This window comes from Leiobunum rupestre, chromosome 8 (genome assembly GCF_980474605.1).
Source record: "Leiobunum rupestre chromosome 8, qqLeiRupe1.1.hap1, whole genome shotgun sequence".
Taxonomy (NCBI): domain Eukaryota; kingdom Metazoa; phylum Arthropoda; class Arachnida; order Opiliones; family Sclerosomatidae; genus Leiobunum; species Leiobunum rupestre.
The window spans coordinates 2,094,071-2,119,871 of NC_143391.1; the positions used below are offsets into that span (position 1 = coordinate 2,094,071).

Below are 25,801 nucleotides of genomic sequence, written 5' to 3' on the forward strand. Positions count from 1 at the left end.
AAATTTTAACTGTTCCTAAAAGGGCGCCTTTTTAGGTTAAAATTTTATTCAAAACATTAAAATACAAGATAATGGAAACAATCCAGCAACAAGTGTACAATTTGATTGTAATAACACGAACTCTGCATAAAAATTAAGAATTTAAATTTATTATATAAGGTTATTAAATTTTTACAATAGGTTTTCGAAAGTTGGAAACTCAAGTATTAGCAGTTAACATATAAATTAAAAAACTTATATAGTTATTTAATTTTTATATAACAAAATAAATTTCGAACTAAACTATTAAATAATTAAATAACCTTCCTTATACAAATGTAAAAAAAAACAATAAAATAAATTTTTAAATCAGAAGCAAAATAAAACTAAGCCATTTAATACTATTCCTTAACAAAAAATTAAGACTATCGGATGAAAAATGTACTCTAGAAATTGCTGTTTCTCGTAGCTTAATTTTAATAACTATCCAAATCTTACTTTTGGAATTACAATTTAACTATATAAAATATCACAGTATGAAATAAAGCTTTAGGCAAACCGTTCGGTGAGAGTAATGAATAATAAACTTAAAAAGTTAAATTGAAACATCTACAGGTCCAAAATGAACTTAAAAACAGCGAACCTTCCCTAACTTCCGGAGAATTCAACGCAAATCTTACTTTTGGAATTCCAAATTCAATATATAAAATATAACAGTATGAAATAAAGCTTTAGGCGAACCATTCAGTGAGAGTAATGAATAATAAACTTAAAAAGTTAAATTGAAACATGTACAGGTAAAAATGATCTTTAAAAACAGCGAACCTTCCTTAACTTTGGGAGAATACACTGCAAATCTTACTTTTGGAATTCCAAATTCAATATATAAAATATAACAGTATGAAATAAAGCTTTAGGCGAACCGTTCAGTGAGAGTAATGAATAATAAACTTAAAAAGTTAAATTGAAACATGTACAGGTCCAAAATGAACTTTAAAAACAGCGAACCTTCCTTAACTTTCGGAGAATACACTGCAAATTTTACTTTTGGAAATACAAATTCACTAAACTATTCACGGAACACATTTGAGCTATAAGTCCACCATCCAGTGAGAGTGAAGATGAATACTCCATAAAGGTAACGAGTCAAAAATACCATTAAGTATTCGTCGAAATAAAATTTTATTGCTTTTATATTACCCATAAGATAAATTGATCTTTGCTACTTACTTTATAAATGAAAATTATCCGATTAAAAAGTGTTACCATTATTTGTTATTCATTTCTTTTCATACACACACTTTACAAAACTAAATAACTAAGCTTTAAAAAATCGCGCATATCTCCGCGTAATATTCTTTACCGGAGAGGGGCCCCCGTCAGATCGTGAAGAAATGCAAAAAAAAGCTCGAAAATAAATGGAACCTAGATGCGCGAATGTGATAAACGCGATCGTGACAATGAAGGTCATTCTCGATAGTCCCTGTCTTCAAATTCTACTGACCGTTCTTATAATCGTTTTTCTTTAGGCGGTCGGTACTTTGCTATTTCTATGTCAATTATGAATTCTAAAGGTAATCCCGGTGACCTCTGACCCTCGTATTTTTTAACAAATATTGTGGTTCAAGGAATTCTTTAAATGGTTTTTGAACACCAAAGTAACCTTTTTTCCGAGCTAGCTTTCGTTGGGTATCCATGCACACGACACGGAACATGACCGTTAGTCTAGATAGTAGAGCAAAAGTGTTTTTTCGGTAATATACAGTTCATGGCTTGCTCACGGCATAGTAAAAAAATTAAACAATAGCCCTGAAAGCCTCCTTTTCGTCAGCTCTCTAAACTATCAGCTCAGGGATTTTCTCCGGGCTAGTAGGCTTAATGCTACTGACACGCTATTACCAATTGCCAAAAATTTGGAGTTTTATTGACTTCTTGAGCGCGATTGAAAGTTTATATCTGGTTGTTGGTACTCCAAGTTATTTCCAAGCGTATCCTTATAGCGCGAGGGCACACAGAAAAATATTATTGCTGTTAATCTCACAACCAACTCTGCCTGTTTTCTGTATTGTCATGCTTCCTGTTAAATATACTGGACACTCTGCTGTTTAAAAATACAGCAAGATGAAGTTATATTTACAGAGTATTGCTGTTTATTTAACCTTCATTCCAGACGTATGTAATACGGTAAAATTCCAGTGTTTACCGTAGTTCTAGTTATCTAACGGATTTAGTACATAACCTATTCACAACCTTAAAATTGCATCAAACATTTTACGGATCAAACCAATATCACATTATTTTAGGCCTAATTAAAAAAATTCAAATATTTTATTAATCAATTCATGATAGAAACACCTACAATGTTTATCAATTATTATAACAAAAATCTTGACAAAATATTTTCATAATTCAATAGAAAAACTTAATCGTAAATATTAGAAATGATTACCACTCTAGTTAATCATGTTTAGCTCGAGCCTTTGTAGTTTAGCGTTATAGGGAAAACCAAAGGAAAGTAAATGTTATGTCCGTGAGTTCGTATGTTTAATTGATGAGACGTTGGCAAGTTTAACTTTAAATTATTTAATGACAATACATAATTACATTTTAGGTAAGATTGAACCGCGTGCTTACGCTATGTTACGAGACGCGCCGAGGACTGTCGGTATCCCCGCTTGGGACTGTTGATCCTCTTTCTGGAATGATCTTGTTCAACTAGCGACATCTATTCTTAATTTGTCTAATCGGCATGGCGCTAATTATGAATATACAATAGTTCAAATATAACAGTAAACTATTAACTTGGTTTCCAATTATTAAGCACACGATGAACAAGGGTTGTAATTAATATAGCATTTTGCGTGGGGTGCTACTTATACAAAAGAGTATATAAAAATATTTTTATCGGATATTATTATATTTATAACTAAAAGGAATCTTGTGCGATTTAAAAAAATGTTTTGACAACTAAATAATAATTAGTTGTTTTATATACTAGCGCTTGCCGTTTATAACAGAAAAAAACAGCAACGTGTGGTAAATTTTACGCATTTTTGAAGTAAAACGTCAACCACGGTTATATATTGTTAATTTTAATAAAACTGTCATTTTAAAAACCGTACGAAAATGAATTTTTACAGTCGCTACTGTTTTCTTTAAAATACAGCAGAAAGCTGCAAATTTTACGACAAACTGCTGTTAACCCACTTCAACTGCACCTTGCTGTAAATTATAAACCGTATTTGCTGTTTTTTCAACAGTAAGTTTTGAGTGTGGGGCCACTACGAAGCTATTACGAAAACTCTTCGTCCGGGTCTAACCTTGCATCTTGCGAAATATTTCTTCTCACGAGCTGGGTAAAGAACAGTTTAACTATATTAATACAAGTTTCGGTTTAAGTCCTATACGTATTTAAGGTTATATGTATATATACAGGGTGTTTCGGAGTAGTCTGGTTCCAATTTATAGGCATTTTCTTTTGGTAACAAGTAGTTATGTAACCCTTAGAAACATTTTCCATAAGTGAACCGCATATGAGTAATTGGACGTCAAAAATTGCCCTCCATAACGTTGAAAAACGCGAAAATGTCAGTTTCTTGAACCCTCTTGGACCCCATTGTTTTCTTATGCTAAGCTTAACTTTTTTTATCTTTTTCGAAAAAGAAATTTAACAAAACTAGCATCAAAAGTGCTTTTTTAAAATGAAAGAAGTAAGCTACGTGTAGAAAAACGTTTTAAGAATATCTAGGTGTTTTTAAGTGACTACGCATATTAAAAAAGGAGAATTATTAAATGGCATAAGTAATTACAAATTAAACACCTAGTGAGGCGTTTGGGAAAGTATCTAGCTCATCTCAGTGTTCTTTGTTCCGAAAGCACAGAATGTTGCTGGCTTGTGTAATTTATCGTCTCATTAAAAAATGTTTTGTCTACTGTTTAAAACTACAACACATGTCATGTTCTGATAGATTTTTGGACGGGTACGAAGCTCGAATTTACCAGAAAGCGAAGTGCATGTCTCAGGAGAACTTCCTCAAAGACAGCTTCCAAACCAACAAACGTTCACGGCGGTTGACATACGGTTAATAGAAACTGTTAAAATTCCACCCACGGGACTTGCTACTGCAGAGGGAGACGTTCCAGAAGACGTTCATAAACAAGTACTTACTAGCATAAAGGATAATCCTACGACATGTACGAGGCAATTTGGAGTCGACCATGTACTTGTCTGGTGTATCCTTCGAGGACACCAGTGCCAGCTATTCCATTTACAAAAGGTTTAATCTTTAAATCAGGCCAATTATCCAAGACGGGTCGATTTTTGTCAGTGTTTCCAGGAGCAGACAAACGACGTCATTTGGTTAAGTATGCTCCTAGTTTCTAACGAGGCTAATTTCTCCAGTGACGGAATCTTCAATTTACATATAAGTCATGATGCCGAGGTTCCTCAGAGGATAGGTCGAGGCGTAAGTGTTGCATGGCTGACTTGATCTGCTTATTGGAACCCATCATATTTCTTTCTTTAGGAGTTGTTATATAAGTCTGAAGTTCGAGACAATGAAGACCTATGTCAACTCATAATTGACGCCTGCGACACAATCCGAAACACACCAGAATTATTTCATCGTTTCGATAATTGTTCCGAAGACGGATCGAAGCTTTCCTACATGGCAATTGGGTCATTTAGAACAACGTTTCTAAATACAGTGATCAATGTAATGTTTTTCGGTAGCAGTACATGTAACCTATGAGAAAACATAAATTTTAACTTTGTTTCTTGGTAACGATAAGATACTTCTAGATGCGAACGCTTAATAAGTTTTTATAGTAGCAAGAACGTATATATGTATAAGAACTTAGAACGATCAAATTGGCGCCCGGTGCCATGATGCAATCGGTTACAGAATAACTCCGCCCAAAAAACCGCGTGCGGCGCGCACTATTTAATATATCAATGTAATCCAAGATATAATATTTATAAAATAGTTGCGATTTAAATGAAAAAACTTGCATAGAATTCTTCTCACTATTATGAGGGGAGATACTAATTTGACCATGCAAAATAACCGATAACTTGTTTTTTTTTCAGAAATTGACAAGGATTTGCAAAAAAATAGTAATTTTCCCAGAAAATTTTGCAAAATACTTTACCTATATTTTAAAATTTTCAGGAATGAGCAATAATTTTCAAATCAGACACTAATCTGTTACCAAGAACTTTTTCAAAATGCTTTAATACAATATTAAAATAACCCAGAATTTTTTTAAAATGGGCCATATTTTGCAAAATATATACTATTTTATCCAGAACTTTTGCAAACTGCTTCTCTCCGCTATTGTATTTACAAAACAAAATTTTAAAAAGATTTATTTTAATTTTTTAAAGTAGGCAATATTTTGCAGAATAGATACTAATTTACCCAGAACTTTTGCAAAATGCGTTAAATATCTTTGGTTTTTGCCGTGAAATATTTAAAAAATGGTTTCTGAAATTTTAAAATAGGCCGTATTTTGCAAAATAGATACTTATTGATTCACACATAACTTTTGAAAAATGCATTAAATATTTAATGTTTTAGCTCGAAATATTTACAAATGGTTTTTAAAAAACGCCATATTTTGCAAAACAGATTCTAATTTACCCAGATTTTGGCAACTGCTTCTCTTAGCTATTAAATATGGTCTGGGTCCGATGGCCCGAAAACCAACCGATCGAATGGGGGTCCAACGGACCGAAGTCCATCCAATCGAAGGAAAGTACTAACCGACCGAAAATTAAAAAAATCCTTTTTTTATGAGTTAATTGCAGAAGGTTTCAACGGGCCGAAATATATAAATTTAAAAAGCTGAAAAAAAAAATCACTTTCGTGGACTAACTACTTTTAAAAAGTATATATTAATGAGCTCATAATTATCGTTATCTGCAGAATGGATTCGACTCTCTATTATCGGACCCTAACGTCTAACGGTGGGAAACTTTTAGAGCTAGTAAATATTTGAAAGGATCAAAAATATACACCCCACAAGAAATTGATCGCGCGCGCGTTTTTGTTTTTCACTCGAAGGCCTTTCCTTTCGAATAGTAATTAAGAATAGTAATTTAATGCAATAATTTTGCTTTGGGCCCATTCGACCGAAATCCAATTCGTTGGAAAACGATTTAACATTGAGTTCCAATCGATCGAAAACACCCCAATTGTGCGGTTTACAGCCCAATTTTGCACCTTTATATTTTTTTAGTATATCGAATTAATTTTTTTATAGATCTATATAAGTCACGGACGTATCAGTAGGTAGGTCTAACCTCTTCAGGGTTTTTCCATGTACAGGTAGACGTGGGGGTCGGCAACGGAAGTCCCCGCCTCCTTCCCCCCGTCAAAGGGGGGCGTGGCCTAAACTAGGTCACTCCCACCAGGTGGGGCGCGATTACCACGCGGTGACCACGCGGCGCGTGTACTTCGCGCTGATAGGCTGGTGTTTTGGCGCCATGCGTATACGACGCGTATCCCACGCTTGTACTTCGCGCTGATTGGCTGGCGCAAAATTGTTAAAAATGGGGTCAGTGCTCCTTTAAAGGAATTCCCAGGTTCGCTTAGCTATACTCGGGCTTTTCCCCGTTTTCCATTGTTAACGCTGTGACAGATTTTGATTGATTAAGAGTAGATGTAGTACGGGGAGACTCGGGGAATGCGCCGTGTGACCTAGTAGCTATATGGTTAACAAATAATAAGCATTTTTGGCGGGAATTTAACATTGGTTTTGTTTAGGTAATGTAAACGCAGAAATCATAGACTCTGAATTATGAAAGGTTTATTAACAAGAATGTGAAATTTTAGCGGGAAAATCGGCATATTTGTTTATAACAGTTAGAATGCGGATTAAGGGTTAATCAACAAGTGGTCTTAAGAAAGAAATATTAATCAGTTTTAGAAGCTGTGTTTTATTAATCGTTTGGAAGCGCGATAAAAATGACAAAGGCTTAACATAACGGAGTAAAGTTTGTCACTCTCTTTTAACGGTTATTATATGAACTCTGTTGGAAAATTCATGTGATTTGGGCGCCATATTTAATGTTTCATATTCAAACGGGTTCTGTAGGGTGTATTGAAAAGGGTGGCCATCTTTATTATTTTTAGGAAATTTACCATATTTACGTTAATAGATCAATTTTTTAACGCTTTTAAACAAGTTGTTCCTAACGAATTTTTATATTAACCTAAAACGTCGCATTAAAAGTCGGTAGATGGCTCGGGCCTAGTTGATTATTATTATGAATTAGCGTCTTTGGGGTCATCTCACGTAAACATGTGTTGAAAAGGGGGAATTCCATATCAAGACATTTCAAGAACTGAAGTTTCGGCGTGTGTAACAAGTTTTCCCTAGATAGTTCGATCAAAAAGCCGCGTCACGTGATCATCTGATTTACGGTTATGGAAAGGGGTCTTCCATAAAGATTACATTATAACATTTGTCAATCATGCATTTTTTAGGTATAAACGTCGCTATCAAGTTTCAATATTTGGTTCGCGTATTGAATATATAAAAGTATTAAGAACTTGGTAATTTATATTGATTAAACATTAACGATTCTTAATAAATTTGCGTAAATATAATGCATTTATAAGTTCGCGTATTGAACACATAATAGTATTAAGAACTTTCTAATTTATATTGAATACATTGCCACTATACGAATATTTTCATAAAATAAACAAGGTCGTTTCGCGCTCATGAAATTTAAATAAACGTAATAAGTCTTTAATAGTAAATACTTGACTTCAGCCAAAGAAATGTCCCTGTTTGTTAGTTTAATTTATGAAAGGATAATAAATTTGCATATTTAATAAACAATGATGATAATTACAATGAGTCATGAGTCCGACTAGTTTCGTTCTGCTTAGCAAAACATCTTCAGGGACTAAACCGTCCTGGTGAGTTCTCCATCATTTTATACAAAAAATTATTTCAACCTTTGTCACAATAAAGCTGATCGTACATGAACTCTTATCTCTTTTTTTCTGTCAAAATATTTTTTAGAGAGAGGAGCCATCTGGGAATCTTAAATTTATATTTATACAATTAAGACAGGGGTATATTTAAATATTTTTAACAATTTTAGTACAATAATTTATTATACACAACTATGTTATTTCATCGAAAAGGTTGAACCAGATGGCGCTAAGCCATAGACCAATTTTATCGTTAAGTGCTAAATTTTTACTTAAATTTTTATATATTTCAATACTTTCACGGGCATTAATTTTTGGTAGGTTAGAGGGTTGGGCGATTAATTCAAAATCGTTCCAGTTTATTTGATGTTTAGAGAAAAAGACATGTTTAGCTATAGCAGAGTTTTCACAAGTGTTTCTGTTTTTAATGTAGCCAATGTGGTTGCTAAGGCGTTTTTTAAGATTTACTTTAGTTTGTCCAATATAGTTTTTTCCACATACACAATTAACTTTATAAATCCCTTTTTTTGCATTTTGTCAATTTTATCTTTACCTTTTTTTAAAAAAGATACAGTTTTATTTCTAGGTTGGCAACCAATTTTTAAGCCACGCTTTAAAAATACATTATTAATTTTTTCCAAAACACCTGGTATATAGGTAATACCTACATATTTAAATTTTTCTTTTTCAGGGTTATCTTGTTTATTTACTTTATCTAATTTACTTTTGATAGTTAAACAGACCTAGAAGCAGGAATCTGTATGAATACCAAAAATAATAACGAACTAGCAGATAAAATTAGATTAGATACTTAAGAAATAATTATCAAGGGTAAAGATCACTACAATAGTAAACATAGAAATAATCAACAAGGCCTGAGTAGAAAACAAAAAATCGCGTTAAAAAACTTATTAAAAAAAGATCTGATTATAAACAAAGCCGATAAAGGGGGAAAATTGTAGTGATTGATAACTCAACCTATAAAGAAAAAATTTACGATTTACTCAACTCCGAAGATTATAAGAAGTTAGGAAAAGATCCGACTAATAAGGTTTTAGCCCAAGTTAAACTTTTACTAAAGAGAATAGGTGTTAAATGTAACCGTAGCTTTGGCCCCCCAGACTCTACGGTCTAATAAAAATACATAAAAAAAAACAAAAAAATAAGACTAATAGTTTCTGGAATTGGTAGTCATACCCACGCCCTTGCTGGAAAACTTGCTAAATTGTTATCCCCCCTTAGAGATAATATTAAACGAACAGTAAAAAATTCATATGACTTTATCGACCAACTTAAAAAAGTAGAAATTGAAGAAAGTGATCAACTTTATTCGGTAGATATTGTGCCCCTCTTCACTAGAGTCCCAGTTGTAGGAGCTCTAGATGCTTTAAAGAACAGCCTAATTAAAAATAAATATAAAGATGAGGACATGAATGACATTTTAGATTTAGTTAATATTTGTGTTACAACCACATTTTTTTAAATTTAATAATGAGATCTTTTAGCAAGAACATGGCCTAGCCATGGGTAGTCCCCTCTCCCCACCTCTCTGTGACCTATATCTTAACGAATTTACGGATAAAATCTTTTGTAAACCAAATCAAGTCATAATACCTAAAATTTGGGTACGTTATGTAGATGTGTATTTAATTTGTAACTCAGATAAACCAGACTTCCTTAAATTTTTAGAACATTTAAATTCCATTGACCAAAATATACAATTTACGTATGAATAGGAAAAAACTACCGTTTACCTTTTCTAGATGTTGAAATTTATAGAAAACAGAACTATGTTGAAACGGGAGTGTTTCATAAAGAATGTAGTATAGCCAGTATTCCCCATTTTAAATCTTGTCACCCTTTATCTCAGAAAACTGGTGTATTTCAAACTTTAGTTTATAGAGCCCTTCGCTTATGTTCCAATAATAATTTATTAATTCAAGAACTTAATTACATTAAATCAATTGCTATACAAAGAGGTTATAAAGTCAAGATAGTAGAAAAAGCAATTCGTATACAAAAAAATCGTTCAACTATCAAAAGTAAATTAGATAAAGTAAATAAACAAGATAACCCTGAAAAAGAAAAATTTAAATATGTAGGTATAACCTATATACCAGGTGTTTCGGAAAATAAAATAATGTATTTTTAAAGCGTGGCTTAAAAATTGGTTGGCAACCTAGAAATAAAACTGTTTCTTTTTAAAAAAAAAGGTAAAGATAAAATTGACAAAATGCAAAAAAGGGATTTCTAAAATTAATTGTGTATGTGAAAAAAACTATATTGGACAAACTAAAGTTAATCTTAAAAAACGCCTTAGCAACCACATTGGCTACACTTAAAACAGAAACACTTGTGCTATAGCTAAACATGTCTTTTTCTCTAAACATCAAATAAACTGGAACGAAATTGAATTAATCGCCCAACCCTCTAACCTACCAAAAATTAATGCCCGTGAAAGTATTGAAATATATAAAAATTTAAATAAAAATTTAGCACTTAACGATAAAATTGGTCAAGGGCTTAGCGCCATCTGGTTCAACATTTTCGATGAAATTACATAGCTGTGTATAAAAATTAAATTAGAAATAAAATTTAAAATTATATAAGGCTTATAAATTATTGTACTTTAAAATTGTTAAAAAATATTTAAATATCCCCCTGTCTTAATTGTATAAATATAAATTTAAGATTCCCAGAATGGTGTCTCTCTCTAAAAAATATTTTGAAAGAAAAAAAGAGATAAGAATTAATGTACGATCAGCTTTATTGTGACAAAGGTTGAAATAATTTTTTGTATAAAATGATGGATCACTCACCAGGACGGTTTAGTCCCTGAAGATGTTTTGCTAAGCAAAACGAAACTAGTTGGACTCAAGACTCATTGTAATTATCATCATTGTTTATTAAATATGCAAATTTAACGAAGTTTTTTATCCTTTCATAAATTATCATTCGCATATTGTACGTGCAAACATACTAAGCCTATGTTAGTTTAATGTTGAAATTTCGGTTAATAATGTAGTAAAAAGCCAAGCCTAACAAATTTAAGAAATACTTTATCGTCAAAACTACTGTTGAAAACATTTGCAGTTACACTTTATGTTACAATGTCCCGCGTAGTGACTTAATAATAATAATGGTTAAACGTATGTTATAGCGTCATATGAAATAACGGGCGGAAATAACTTACTGACAAGTGTTTTTGGTAACGAGTTTAAGGTGAACCCAACGAAGCAAGAATTACATTGGTATAATAACAAAGAAAACATTAACTAATAAAAAAAAATTTATAAACTGAAAATGTTTTTCAAATACGGCATTTAAACAATGATCAATCAAATCACTTACGTCAAATGGACAATAACCTATAAATTGTTCCAAAAAATCTTTTTCCACTCGGTGATTCTGAGAAATACGAAAGGCGGCGTAAATTTCTATAAAGTCACAAGGAATTTGTCGCTTCTGCAATGGTTTAGAGCTTGCTTGAAATTTCGAAAAATTGTCGACCAATACACTATACATGAGGTCTATAACCGGTACGCTTTGTTTTAACAGACTTAACTGTTCATCTATACACACTTTGAATTCATTTAAAGCTAACACTTGTGCTCTACTAAGTGATAGACTGGCTGATAAGTTAATTTTGTATTCCAAATATTTTTGAGTAAACGGAATTAAATTCCATTAAAATATTCCTCCCGAGGAAGAAACTTCAAAATTGTGTTCAAAAGTGCTATCGGAATAAGCTTAGATTTTCAATGACGGAAGACCATTCTTTTGTAAGGGCGTACCATGTCTCCAAAGAAATGTCTGTACTTTGGGCTCCATTAGAAATGTAAATACCCGGCTCTTTTTTAAATATTGATACGGTGACTACCAATCAAGTGGGCGATTGTAACGTCAGAGAAACTATAATAAAATACGTATTAAATAAAAATAAAAGTTTAAAAATGTTTTAACGTACCCTTTTTAAAGGCCATTGTATGAATAATCCACTTTTTGTTATCGAGTCAATTAAAATTAAGTTCTTGTATAAAACGTGTAGGAATTTTTTATAGCTCGCGACGTACTTTTCGGGGAACCTCGGCGAAACACTTTCTCTCTCTCTCTCTCTCTCTCGACGTCGCGCTTTTCGGGAAACCTCGCTCTGTCGCGCTTTTCGGAGAACCTCGCTGCCTCGGCTAAACTCTCGCTCTCTCTCCACGGCGCGTTTTTCTCTCACGTCCAGATAAACTCCGCCTGAATGAGGGAGGTGTTATTATGTAAATTCAAACCAAATGGTTTTGCGCCAAGTCTGCCTGCATATTAAAAAAATTTAAATACAATAAAGTTAAAACAATTTAGTGATATGTTAATATGTAACAATAAGTTTGCCTCTTTTACTCAGATTGTTGCTTTATTTTTATACAACTTATTATACAATTTTTTATACAATTTAATTTTTACAACTTTATTACAAAACGTGTTATAATATAATTTTTAACTCGGAACCTAGAAATGAAAAATGCTATTAGAATTGTAATTATTTTTTCGGAACCTAATGTTTTACCTCCTACTACGATGGTGATTCCCGGAGCTGTAATAAAAAATTAAAATTAAAAATGAGAAACATGAAAGTTTTGTTTTACAATTACCATTTCGAAGATCAAGCTCCCTAGGTTTGTTCGCTGGAGATTCCGTGTTTGGAGCCGTTGTCGGAGGTGTGGTCAGTATAGTTTGGGATGGGTGGTCCTCTTCCTCGGGATATAGCTCTAGAGGATTACCCTCTATACTTTTTACATAAGCTGCCACTTGCCTCGCCTTTTCATAGGCGCACACATTTCTGTTAAATAAGAAATACTATATAATTTCCCCGACAAAAGATGGCGGCCATTGATTCATACCGCGTATGGTCGTTGTTAAAATGATGGTTAAATGCCCCCGGCTGTAGCTCTAAATCGGGGAAATTGGGGCACTCAAACCTCGTGGCTACTATTATTCGATCTAGATCGATAAAGTTTCCCAGGTACTCTTTGGTTTGCTTTCTTTTCCAATAACGTATTCGGCCAGTCGCGTTATATATAAGACATGGTGATCGACGGCCTCGATATCGTATTGTCCCTGAGCCCTGGGAAGCTTATTGACATAGTAGCCAATCGCGTTCATTTTGCGGTTTGCATCCCCCGAATAATTGTGAGCAGCCGGTGTTCGAAAAACAATAAGGTCTTCGCGACCATCTGAAGTTTTGTATCCAATCTGTAATATAATAATAATAATCAACTAGGCTAATAACCAAGGCACCACCATAGGCATAAGTCATCAAGCGACTTTTGAATAAATACTATACTAATTCTATATAAAACATTAAATATAAAACTTTAAAAAATTACCTCTTTTACCAAAAACCGTTTTGATGACGTATATTTATTTTTAGGCCAAATCAATGCGAAAAGAATATGTATGGCTACAAACGATTCCCTAGAAGAAAAAACAACTAAGTATTTGTTACAATAAAAAAACACTTAGAAACTTTTTATTCAGGGAAGATTCACTCGAGTCGGGATTCCTAGATTCGGGTGACTAAAGGATAAATATATACTACCTAAAACCTCCTAGGGGGACGCGATGGAACACAAGCGCATCTCGATTTCTATAGCTACCTGTTATAACGCTTTCGTTGACCGTTAAGTAATTAATCATTTTGACAACTCAAAGGGTTATTGGTAATATTGAAAACACCTGTTAATATGACTTATTCGTTAACCGTCACGCGATTATATTGTTCCTACCCTCTTACCTTGCCAGTAAAAAGAAATCGCGTAGAAACAAAACTTCAATAGTTTTCAAGAAACAAATTTGGTAAATATACTTTTTCTTGGTAGTATAATTTATCGCAGAATTAAAAATTAATACCATGAATTTAAATTTGTTTTAATTTATGTAAAATTTGCCTTTTTTTCTATATTTTATTTCTTCTATTTGTATAGTAAATGGACCATATTTCCATAAAATTGGCATCGGGGGACGAGTACGTCGGAACGACAACCGAATCTATGACTTTCTTTCACTGTGGTGAATGTACGGAAGAATTGACTGTAAGAGGTGGAGCACTCTTCTTTTGCTGGGGCAGAGAGTGCGCGCATTAGCAAAGGAGTGTAATTTTTCGACATGGTAATGCCTATACCAAACACATCCCCGAGCATCTGATAAAGGAGTTCCTGCCCCATCTCCGCTGTTCGTACTGTGGAAGAAGAGGGTCGAAGAGCAGCCGTCGACGGGAGGAGTGCGAGTAGTTGGATTTCATTTGTTGTTGTCACTTCCCTAAACCCCCACGAGACCGAACTGTAGTTCGTGTTCTAAAAAAATAAATAAAATTGCGTATAATATACAAATAAATGTCTATTTACTTTTCTTCATCCTATAATATAAGTTTATTCCTAAATTTTATAAGCTTATTACCATAAGATTTCTTTAAGAGAGTCGAGAGAAAGAATTGCTTAAATTATTAAGTTAGGGTTATAAGTCATCATGATAACTTATATCCAAGGTATAATTCACTAAACTTCAATAAATTTGACTTGATAAAGTAGGTAATGTACGATTACAACGAAGTATACAAATGCTTGAATCATCCCTAACCCTTTTATTTAAATTACATTAATTGTGAAAAGGCTTCATTTAAGTATGCGACATCATTTAAACAAAGATAAATTAATTCGTTTATGTCGAAGGGTGAATACCCAGTAAATTCAACCAAAAAATATTTTTTCACGATTCAAATAATCCTGGGAGATACGAAAGGTAGTATATAGATTTAAAAATCACAAGGTTCACCTTGATTTTTCAATGGTTTATAAATACAATGAAATTTTTTGAGATTTTCGATCAATACATGAAACATTGTGTTTATAACTAATATATTATTGTTTAGTAGATTTAATTGTTCATCTATACAAACTTTAAAGGGGGACGCGATGGAACACAAGCACATCTCGATTTCTATAGCTACCTGTTATAACGCTTTCGTTGACCGTTAAGTAATTAATCATTTTGACAGCTCAAAGGGTTATTGGTAATATTGAAAACACCTGTTAATATGACTTATTCGTTAACCGTCACGCGATTATATTGTTCCTACCCTCTTACCTTGCCAGTATAAAAAACGCGTTAGTGCAGATGTTCAGTATAAAAGAAATCGCGTTAGTGCAGGTGTTCAAGGTCATTTAAAAAAGGGTGAATATTAATGAGCGTGCCAAGGTAAAGTTTGTATTGTTTTACCGTTAGGGGTCATTGACCTCTTTTAGTGGTTAACAACTCATTAGCATTTTTGGCGTAAAATTCATTAACATGTGTTTGGTAAGCACGAAAAGGATCAATGAACAAGTGGAGGGGGGTAAAGTTTGTATTTACTAGTATTTGGGTATAGTTTTTACTTTATAATTACACGTTAACCGTTAGGGGTCATTGACTCGTAACGTTTTTTTAAAATAATTAATACAAATAATTTTTAGGTGTTGTATTTTATTATTCTAACGTAACTAAAACAGAAGGTATAAATGTAACTACTCTGACATTTTATAACCCCTAGGGAGACGCGATGGAAACTCAAGCAGGTGTTTGAATTTCGTTACCAACCATTTTGGTTTAATTTTCGTAACGGTTTTTAGAATAATGTACAGGTTTTGTATTTTTGTTAAATCTAACGGAAGGTGTAAATGTAACATTCGACCACTTGTTTAAAAAATAAACAAGTTGGCAAGCCAAAATATACCTCTCCTCGGAAGAATTGTCCCTAGTGGTATTAATTTCTCGAGATAACCCTTAAAGATGTTATTTGTTAAAAATATTAACCCATTTCTATCCCGCCCGGTATAAAATTTTAATTATTATTAAAATAATTGAGACGAAACGACCAATTTTAATTTATTCAGAATATCATAAGTTAAGTAGTTACAACAGTAAGTTAGACGTACTATAACAATGCACAATTGAATTAAACCCTTTTACAGAACAAGTTGATCAGTTAAATATATTACGAAGCAAATTTTAATGAAAGAAATATCTACAGAGGCTTTTTGGAATTACTCGCTTACGAAATACTTGCCGCATCTTTAACGCTCATTTTATTTCAACACTCGCCCTTGATGAAGATACCGTAGATATCTGGTAGTGGACGACTCGTTCACTTCCTGTTGACGTTGTGACACATACCACATGAAAAAGACCAATGCCGTCCAATTTCCAATATCATATAATGACTCGCCCACCCAAGAAATCATTGACTGCGTTAGAAATCGTAGATATCCAAATATCCACACCAAATGTATTTACAAGAAGCAAAAACCTTACCATCAACAAAGCACAGAGAGCCACTTGACTAACCGCCAGCTCTTAAAGCAATTAACGTTAAATTATCTCCTTTGAATTAACAGAACTATATATAGGTCGTTAAGAAAGTGGACCACCCACAGGGTCTACCCTTTAACCCTCTAATCTCGGCTGACTGCGCTAAAACAAGATTTAACCTTTAAAAAATAACAGATTAGGCCTTCATAAATTCATTAATAAAAAAAGACTTTATTACCTATTATGCTTACGATGCCTGTCTTAATTTCAGTGAATCTAAGCAGCTATCGGTGGTTCTGTGGTAGAGCGCTCGACTGCCAAGCCGAATGGTCTGGGTTCGAAACCTGGGTGGCGCATTTGTTTTTAATCAATAGAGAAACGCTAAATTAGAATTTCTTCGATGCAATAATTTCAATTTCAATTCTATTTCAATTAAACCAAAATTTCGTACTCTATTAAATACGCTTCCGATAAAGCTGAAGGCCTAATTTTCAATAAGGCGTAACAAGTGTCGGTGGTTCTGTGGTAGAACGTCCGCCTGTCAATCAGGATGTCTCGGGTTCAAATCCCGCCCGATGCGATCGCAAATTGATACTAAGACGAATACCGTGTACAAATGGTGGAAACCCTGCATTACACTCAGCACTCGGTCCGTCCCAAAGTCATTAAGAAGAAGTTGGAGAGAAAACGCCCATATAAACACAACAGACTCAACATGCACAACCATCAGAACACAAACACAACAAATTCAACACTCACAACCTACGCATAAACATTACAAAAACGTAATACACCAAACCGTCACGACGGTGAGCGAAAAATCACCATCCAAACCAAACCGCAAATGCATCCGTTAACGCTCACCGTCACACGGTGGTTTTGCCAACCCTTTGAGAAACTGCGTACGAAGTGATTACACTTTGCACCGAAAATGCGAACGCGTTCGCAGGCCTGACAGACCCACAGACCGACCCACCCACAGACCCACCCACAGACCCACAGACAGACACGGTCGTTGTATAACCCCTCCTAGGGGACTTTGTCCCCTCGGAGAGGTAAAAAGATGGCGGCGTTATCCAAGCATCCAATTACAAAACACTCTGTTATAAAAATGTATTTTTCATTTTACACAAAGGAACTATCGCCGTCTTTAACACGCTATGATAGCACCTTATTCGTCACCTTTAAGAACCCAGTATTTCCAAAATCATTTCGTGACTCCTATATGTCATCAAAACCATTTCAATTCTGTATGTTTCAATTCAATTATTCGTCAAAAAAAACTTCAACAGATCACGTGATATAAACTACGTCACAAGTCTTGAAATTATTTTCATAGATGCGTTGTTGTTTTCATAAGCCAGCCGCTATGGGAAAGAGAAAGATATCTACGGTACCAAATAAATGCTGGATATGTGCGGAAATATACCAAACCGTGAGGGGTTTCAAACAACATTTAATGACTCACTTATCTAGTAATAAAATAAAAGAAGAATCGGATCTTGAGTGTGATTGTTCTGCAAGTGAATCTCTCCATTACACCGAGGAAGAGGAAATGTCAGATGATAAAATTATCGATTATCTTAACGAACTTATTGTGAGATGTAAAAAGCGCGATGAAACAATGGAATCAAACGAGTCAACAATGGCAGCCAAAACTTCATATAACCTGGTTTTTCCCGCCGAATTCAAAATGCCGACTGACAAGAAAATGAATGCTCTGGTTTATTTTCCAGAATATTGTAAAACTAATCAAATTCTTATATTAAATCTGTTGTAAAGAAATTGTGAATAAACGTTTTTCTATTGAATTCATTGTTATTTTTTAATAACATTTTAAGGGTGACAATTATATGATGATTTTTAAATAAGAACCGTTATTGATAGAAAACGTTTACTGTAATACGCGAAATTAATGTGAAGGCGGCATAAAAAACTGGGACACATGGTTTTTATACTTTATTATAATATTTTTCGTTACACTTTGAAATTAAAATTGTAAAATATGTTTACGACTTTTGTAATATTGTTACATTTCCAACTTGGCATCCTCGATAGAATGTACACAATGGAATTTGATCGCAATGAACTATTAACGGTATGTATCCATCTTGCCATTCCTCAACCACTAGTCCGCAAAAAGGACAATTGACACTCGTTCCGTTGCCGAGCGAATAAAATCCCCAGGCGGCCAAGTCTTCGGTTCCATAAGTAACCCAGTTTTTAAAACTCAATAATCTTTCTCGTTCCGAAAACATTTTTAAAGACTCGTAAGAAGGCTCCTTTCGTATCGTAGGAAAACCACTTTCAATTTTTATTCTCTGTGCGATATATTCCGATCTAAGTTTTCGTCTCTGTTGTTTCAATATATTAATACGTTTCAACAGTTCTTTACACGGTTCCTTATTTTCCTTATCACTCATTATCCAACTGTCGTCCAATTTTGTTCTGTAAAATGAAATGTGTAATTCTTGCTTCGTATTGTTCACCCTAAACTCGTTACCGAAAACACCTGCCAGTAAGTTATTTCCGCCTGTTATTTCATATGACGCTATAAAATACCAGTTAAATAAAATAAATTAACTTACCTAATTTTAATATTTACTGTTGACAATTAATATATTCAATTCGTTTAACCATTATTATTATTACTAAGTCAATACGCGGGAGATTATAACAGAAAGTGTAACTGCAAATGTTTTCAACCATGGATTAAAAAAACTAAGGATGTTCAGCAGGGCTAGATATCTCTACTAAAAGAAGTGTAGCTAGGTGTCCCGAACTTGTATATGTTATCCCCTTCCTACCCCCCCTTTTACTGCGGCAAACGTAAAAATAATTCTAAATACGGCGCCACCTTTCGTTTATTCACGGCACCAAATTAACGCAGTCACGTCGTGCTCTCGTAGCGTGTTTGAAATATAACGGTTTTCCAGCCAAGGCTTAATGTAATTTCCAATTTAAATGCCAATTTCGTAATTGAAAGGCTTACCCGATGATAAATCTAAATAGGACATTTCTTTGGCATGGTTTGATGAAGACTAATATAATGTTTCATAATTATAATTCGAAAACATCATCAATTTTAATCATCTACGTGGTAACCGTTGATCAACATTCGTCTGCTCCTCCACTCTAGCCTAGGTCACGTGTGACGCAGCAAAAACAATATTGCATCCGTTTTGACGATTTCACCCGCGAGATAGCGTTTGGGACAGGTATTTTTAATGTTTCTAGCTCTGCTGAACATCCTTAGTTTTTTTAATCCATGTTTCAACTGTAGTTTTGACGACAAAGTATTTCTTAAATTTGTTAGGCTTGGCTTTTTTCTGCATTATTAACCGAAATTTCAACATTAAACTAACATACAGGGACATTTCTTTGGCTGAAGTCAATATTTACTATTAAAGTCTTATTACGTTTATTTCAATTATATGAGCGCGAACCGACCTTGTTTAATTTATGTAAATATTCGTATAGTGGCAATGTATTCAATATAAATTAGAAAGTTCTTAATACTATTATGTGTTCAATACGCGAACTTATAAATGCATTATATTTACGCAAATTTATCAAGAATCGTTAATGTTTCATCAATATAAATTAGAAAGTTCTTAATACTTTTATATATTCAATACGCGAACCAAATATTGAAACTTGATAGCGACGTTTATACCTAAAAAATGCATGATTGACAAATGTTATAATGTAATCCATAACCGTAAATCAGATGATCACGTGACGCGGCTTTTTGATCGAACTATCTAGGGAAAACTTGTTACACACGCCGAAACTTGAGTTCTTGAAATGTCTTGATATGGAATTCCCCCTTTTCAACACATGTGTACGTGAGATGACCCCAAAGACGCTAACGGACGACAGGATATACTTTCTTTACCCCGTTATTAACGTATTGACTATGTTAAAAAAAACTTGAAATATCCAAGATGGCCACTAACCTCCCTAATTTCCTCACAAACTTTCGTTTCCCGCGCGTCGTTATTAAAGGTTAAGTGACGGTAATGTATGATGCATTTACAATGTCATAATAATAATCAGCTAGGCCCGAGCCATCTACCGACTTTTAATGCGACGTTTTAGGTTAATATAAAAATTCGTTAGGAACAACTTGTTTAAAAGCGTTAAAAAATTGATCTATTAACGTAAATATGGTAAATTTCCTAAAAATAACAAAGGTGGCCACCCTTTTCAATACACCCTACATAACCCGTTTGAATATGAAACATTAAAGATGGCGCCCAAATCACATGAATTTTCCAACAAAAATTACTAAGAGTTCATATAATAACCGTTAAAAGAGAGTGACAAACTTTACTCCGTTATGTTAAGCCTTTGTCATTTTTATCGCGCTTCCTAATGGTTAATAAAACACAGCTTCTAAAACTGATTAATATTTCCTTCTTAAGACCACTTGTTGATTAACCCTTAAGCCGCATCCTAACTGTTATAAACAAATATGCCGATTTTCCCGCTAAAATTTCACATTCTTGTTAATAAACCTTTCATAATTCAGAGTCTATGATTTATGCGTTTACATTACCTAAACAAAACCAATGTTAAATTCCCGCCAAAAATGCTTATTATTTGTTAACCATATAGCTACTAGGTCACACGGCGCATTCCCCGAGTCTCCCCGTACTACATCTACTCTTAATCAATCAAAATCTGTCACAGCGTTAACAATGGAAAACGGGGAAAAGCCCGAGTATAGCTAAGCGAACCTGGGAATTCCTTTAAAGGAGAACTGACCCCATTTTTAACAATTTGCGCCAGCCAATCAGCGCGAAGTACACGCGTGGGATACGCGTCGTATACGCGTGGCGCCAAAACACCAGCCAATCAGCACGAAGTACACGCGCCGCGTGGTAACCGCGTGGTCACCGGGTGGTCATCGCGCGTGCCACCTGGCGGGAGTGACCTAGTCTAGGCCACGCCCCCCTTTGACGAGGGGAAGGAAGCTGGGACTTCCGGTGCCGACCCCCACGTCTACCTCTACATGGAAAAACCCTGAAGAGGTTAGACATACCTACTCGTATCCAACGGTGCCTACGCGCCTTTGGCGCGCGTAAATAACCTAACCTAACCTAATCCGAACTAATCTAATCTAAAACGTTTTTCGCGTACCCTGCTATATCTCTGGGCATAAGTAAAAACAAAACATTAAACTTGAACCTTAAAAAAATTATTTTAATTTTTATTTAACGATATACAACTTTTCGGTCCGTTGAAACCTTTTCCCTTTTGTTGTTATAAAAAACGTATGTTAAATTTCGGTCGGTTGGTCCTTTTTTTTCGGGCCGTGAGTTTTCGATCCGTTGGACCCCTTCGATCGGTTGGTCTTCGGCCCATCGGACCTACGCCTTGAATATACCCAATAAAATTGTATAAAGTTTAATTTTAAAATAGGCCATATTTTTCATAATAGATATTAGTTTACCCAGAACATTTGCAAACTGCTTCTCTCCGCTATTGAATATACCCAATAATATTTTAAAAATGTTAAATTTAAAAATTTTTAAATAGGACTTATGTTGCAAAACAGATACTAACTTACCCGGAACTTTTGCAAACTGCTTCTCTCCACTATTAAATTTACCGAATAATTTTTTAAAAAGTTTAATTTGAAAATTTTAAAAAGGGCAAAGTTTGTATTTTGGATACAAATTTGTCCTTTCTTAAACTATTTTACAAATTGTATTTAGTCATGAATTTATTATAACCAATATATTCGATAATTTACAAATTGATTTTTCGTTCGTCCATAATTTTTCGTTAACTTCTTTATTCAAATATTCATATAACTCTCAATCATTTGGCGAATTTTTCCAGGTTTTAATAAGTTGATATTAGATACTCAACCTTGTTTCTCATGTCACCAAGGGTTAAAAAAACAATTGTAGAAAATTGAATCCGATAACTCCCGTCGTCTGTTACAGTCTATAAATGTATTTTGGGGTTTTAATAGTCAACCATTCATTTTCATGATTATAGCAGACAATAGAAAAGTGGGAATTGAGATATTATCTCAATTGAGATTAAAATTAACTTAATGAAAAAGCCACCAACATTCATTTTTAAACTGCATTCTTGTTTTACAATAAATTAATATATTAAACCAAGAACGTATATATGTATAAGAACGTTTAACGATCAAATTGGCGCCTTGTAACATGATGCAATCGGTTACAGAATAACTCCGCCCAAAAAACCCCGTGCGGCGCGCACTAAATTTTAGGGGCCTGGTGCAGAGATGTTTTTAAGAATCGCAAAATAGCGATTCCTCGCTAAATTAACAGAAAGGGGGCGTGGTTTCGGAAAATCGCGAGCTTCACGCCAAATCGGTGTGCAGAAACATGGTGATCGCAAAATAAACAGGAATAAGTTCTGTTTATTTTGCGAGAGGTCTACAGCAGTCGCTAACCGCCGAAAAGGTCGCTAAAACAATGGCGGATTGTGGTACGCAAAGAGCTCGGGAAATAAAAGGAGAAGTAAACGCTTTTTACCTACTTTAATAAGATAAATAATACAACACGGTAGGTCAGAATCTTTTAAATTATTAAAATTTTAGTTTCTAGCTCATTATCGCTTTTCGAAAAATGTTTTTGTCAAATTATTGTCAGAGCCAAGGCCTAACCACAATCATGATTTACGCAACATAAAAATAAGCCAGCCATTCTTAGCAATTTTACAGGTAAGAATAAATTATAATAGGGAATCTTATACATAACTACTTTGGGTGTATTTTAAGCCTTGGGTTTATTTATAGATCCTTATTTGCTGGTAGTGTATTCTGTGGGATTTAACTAATGAGTCAGTAATGACATGGTGAATTTGTTCAGTGTATCAAAGATCTGTAGCTATCAACCAGCGTTTATACCAATTCATCTATCGATAAGAAACCTTTCGTCAGGTAGACTAGGAGTTGCGGTAAAAGATGAATTGGAATATTCAAGTTTATTTGGCATGCATCAAGAGCTTACCGAGCCAATTTGATGAATTACCCGAGGGGTCGGACACTTGCTATTATTTTGTACGGGATTTTGGCGATTTTATCATTACATTTTGAAGTGATTTTGGGATTTCAATGTTAATTCACCATAGAGAGAGTTAAAAGATTTTACGATTTTAGACAAAGTACGGGATTTTGGTAAATATCCGACTCCTCGGTACTACCTTAAAAGTGTTAGTCAGTTAATTGTACACGCTTATATAATTTGTTACAATTTATACCTGGACTAGGCTATGTAAATGCCAGATAATTAAAAAAAACTTATATCAAAAAGCAGAACCATTGTTTTATGTGTGATCAATATAGGAAATTTCGCTAGAAATTGCTTTAGACAATTACCAATTTTTGTACACTCGTGAAATTGCTGTTTTTTTATAACTAGATTTATTTTAATTGCTATCAGCTAAGTTTTGAAATAAATATTTTCCTAAAAACCAAATGATTCGGCTCATTTTCTAATAGAGAATTCTTTTCGGAAAATGTTGGCTTATAATAGTAATGAATCTTATTTTCATTTGTTATTTTATTGGTGTACCAACCATATTATAAAAATATATTTTTAAAATAACAAAACCGTTAAACTGTGTAATAAATGCAACTAATTAAATAAATAAGAGTAAGAAAATTATATAATCAGATGAAACGAATTTTCATGCACTATTTAATTGCTTTAAAAATATTTTGGATAACCTCTCATTCTTCGGAAACTGATTTGCTTGCCCTTTGTGGCCATATTATATAAATATATTTTAATAAAATAACGGATTTAACTATAAAAATTCTAAAACCTAATAATAAAATGATAGTAAGAAAATTATTAATTAGAAGAGCCAGGATTTCATCGTCAAAATGCAAGCCAACCATAACCACGTGATCGCTATTTGCGTCAAAAATGGAGCTCTCCTATTGGTCCGTGACTTTGGTATAAAAATTCCGAAAAATAACAGCGTCGCCGATTAACAGGAATCGCTAAAACGTCTCTGCACCGCGATTTCGATTGTGAGGATCGCCTAAGAAACAGCTCGCTAAATCTGAATCGCTAAATTGCGATCCTGTTAAAATTAACGGGAATCGCAAAACGTCTCTGCACCAGGCCCTAAAACCGTCACTAGTTCAAGCGCGCGCTGCACACGGATTTTAGGACGGAGTTATTCGGAAACCGATTAAATCATGGCTCAAGCGATGCCTTTTGTTCAACGTTCTTATACATGTATACGTTCTTGATTAAACTTATAACTTACCTTAATCCGAACTAAGAAATTATTATTTAAATCTTTAGAAGTGACTAAAGCATATTAAGCACTAAACACCAGAAATACAAATGTATGTTCTTTGTAAAATGGACTAATAATTAAGCCTACAACTTGTTTGTATAGAATTCAGGTTGACAACTGGAAATTTTGGAAATAAAATAAATCGTAAAATTATTTAGGCTAATACTAACCTTTTTATTAAAGTTTGTAACGATAGAAATCAAACTATGGCATATTTCAGAATTTTAAAGTAAACATTTGATCATAATTCCTGGCCAAATCAAAAGATAGAATAGTCAGGAGGCAGTTGGATTTTACTTGGGAAAGTTTGCTAAGTTTGATTTTTCAAGTAGAATAGCTTCAACTCATCTCAATGAAAATATTAAGCATTTTCAAAAAATAATATTCTAGGGATTTTCAATTAGATTTAAGCGTTATAATATCTGTTGACGACACGGTGTGTACGTTTGATACATTATAAAAAAAAGTCAGATAAATCTAACATACACCATATTCAATATATTCCTAGACTACGGTATTTCAATTCGTGTTGAAGTAGTTTAATAATACTCGTTTAAACAATGTTACAAGAACTGTCTATTAATGCAAAATTAATTCTAACTTCTTAATTATTCCCATCTATATTCGGCTGGTGACGGAAATTTTGGTAAGGGCTCTATTGAAATCTTTGATTTACATTGTAAATAAATTTGGAATTCAGGTAGACCCCGAGAAAACCTTCACTATGAGTAGGTACCCTACCCCCCGAAACGTTAAACAGTTAAGAAGATTCTTGGGGATGGCCAGTTACTACAGACGGTTTATAGAGAATTTCTCTAAAATAGCGGATCCCCTAAACGCTTTGCTACATAATGACGTAGCGTTTAAATGGACCAGTAGCCAGGAGGACGCCTTTCAGAAGTTAAAAACCTGCCTGTCATCAGCACCGCTCCTTAGTTCACCCAATTACGATTTCCCATTTATTATCCATACTGACGCTTCTAACACTGGGTTAGGGGCGGTATTAACGCAAAATATTAATGGTAAAAAGCACGTGGTACAATTCGTCAGTTGTTCATTAAGTCCGACGGAGAGAAAGTACTCCACGACCGAAAGGGAGTGCATGGCAGTTCGGTGGGCAATTGAGAAATTTAGACCCTATGTAGATGGCACCAAATTTGAAATACACACGGACCACAGCGCGATTAAATGGCTACATACCGCTCCGGACCCAACTGGCAAATTTGCCCGTTGGAATAATT

The 25,801-nt window shown here is 33.9% G+C and overlaps 1 protein-coding gene across 1 annotated transcript; it reads right to left on the minus strand.

Annotated features, from left to right (window-relative positions):
• Nucleotides 1–12,319: 12,319 nt before the first annotated feature.
• Nucleotides 12,320–18,679, minus strand: LOC149931661 (uncharacterized). The gene is made up of 5 exons (XM_090156582.1): nucleotides 18,322–18,679; nucleotides 12,815–13,046; nucleotides 12,566–12,753; nucleotides 12,481–12,507; nucleotides 12,320–12,422 (listed from the first exon to the last, which is right to left on the minus strand). The coding sequence occupies exons 1-5, from the start codon at nucleotides 18,677–18,679 to the stop codon at nucleotides 12,397–12,399; spliced, it is 831 nt and encodes a 276-aa protein (XP_090012708.1). The 3' UTR covers nucleotides 12,320–12,396.
• Between the last annotated feature and the right edge of the window lie 7,122 nt (nucleotides 18,680–25,801).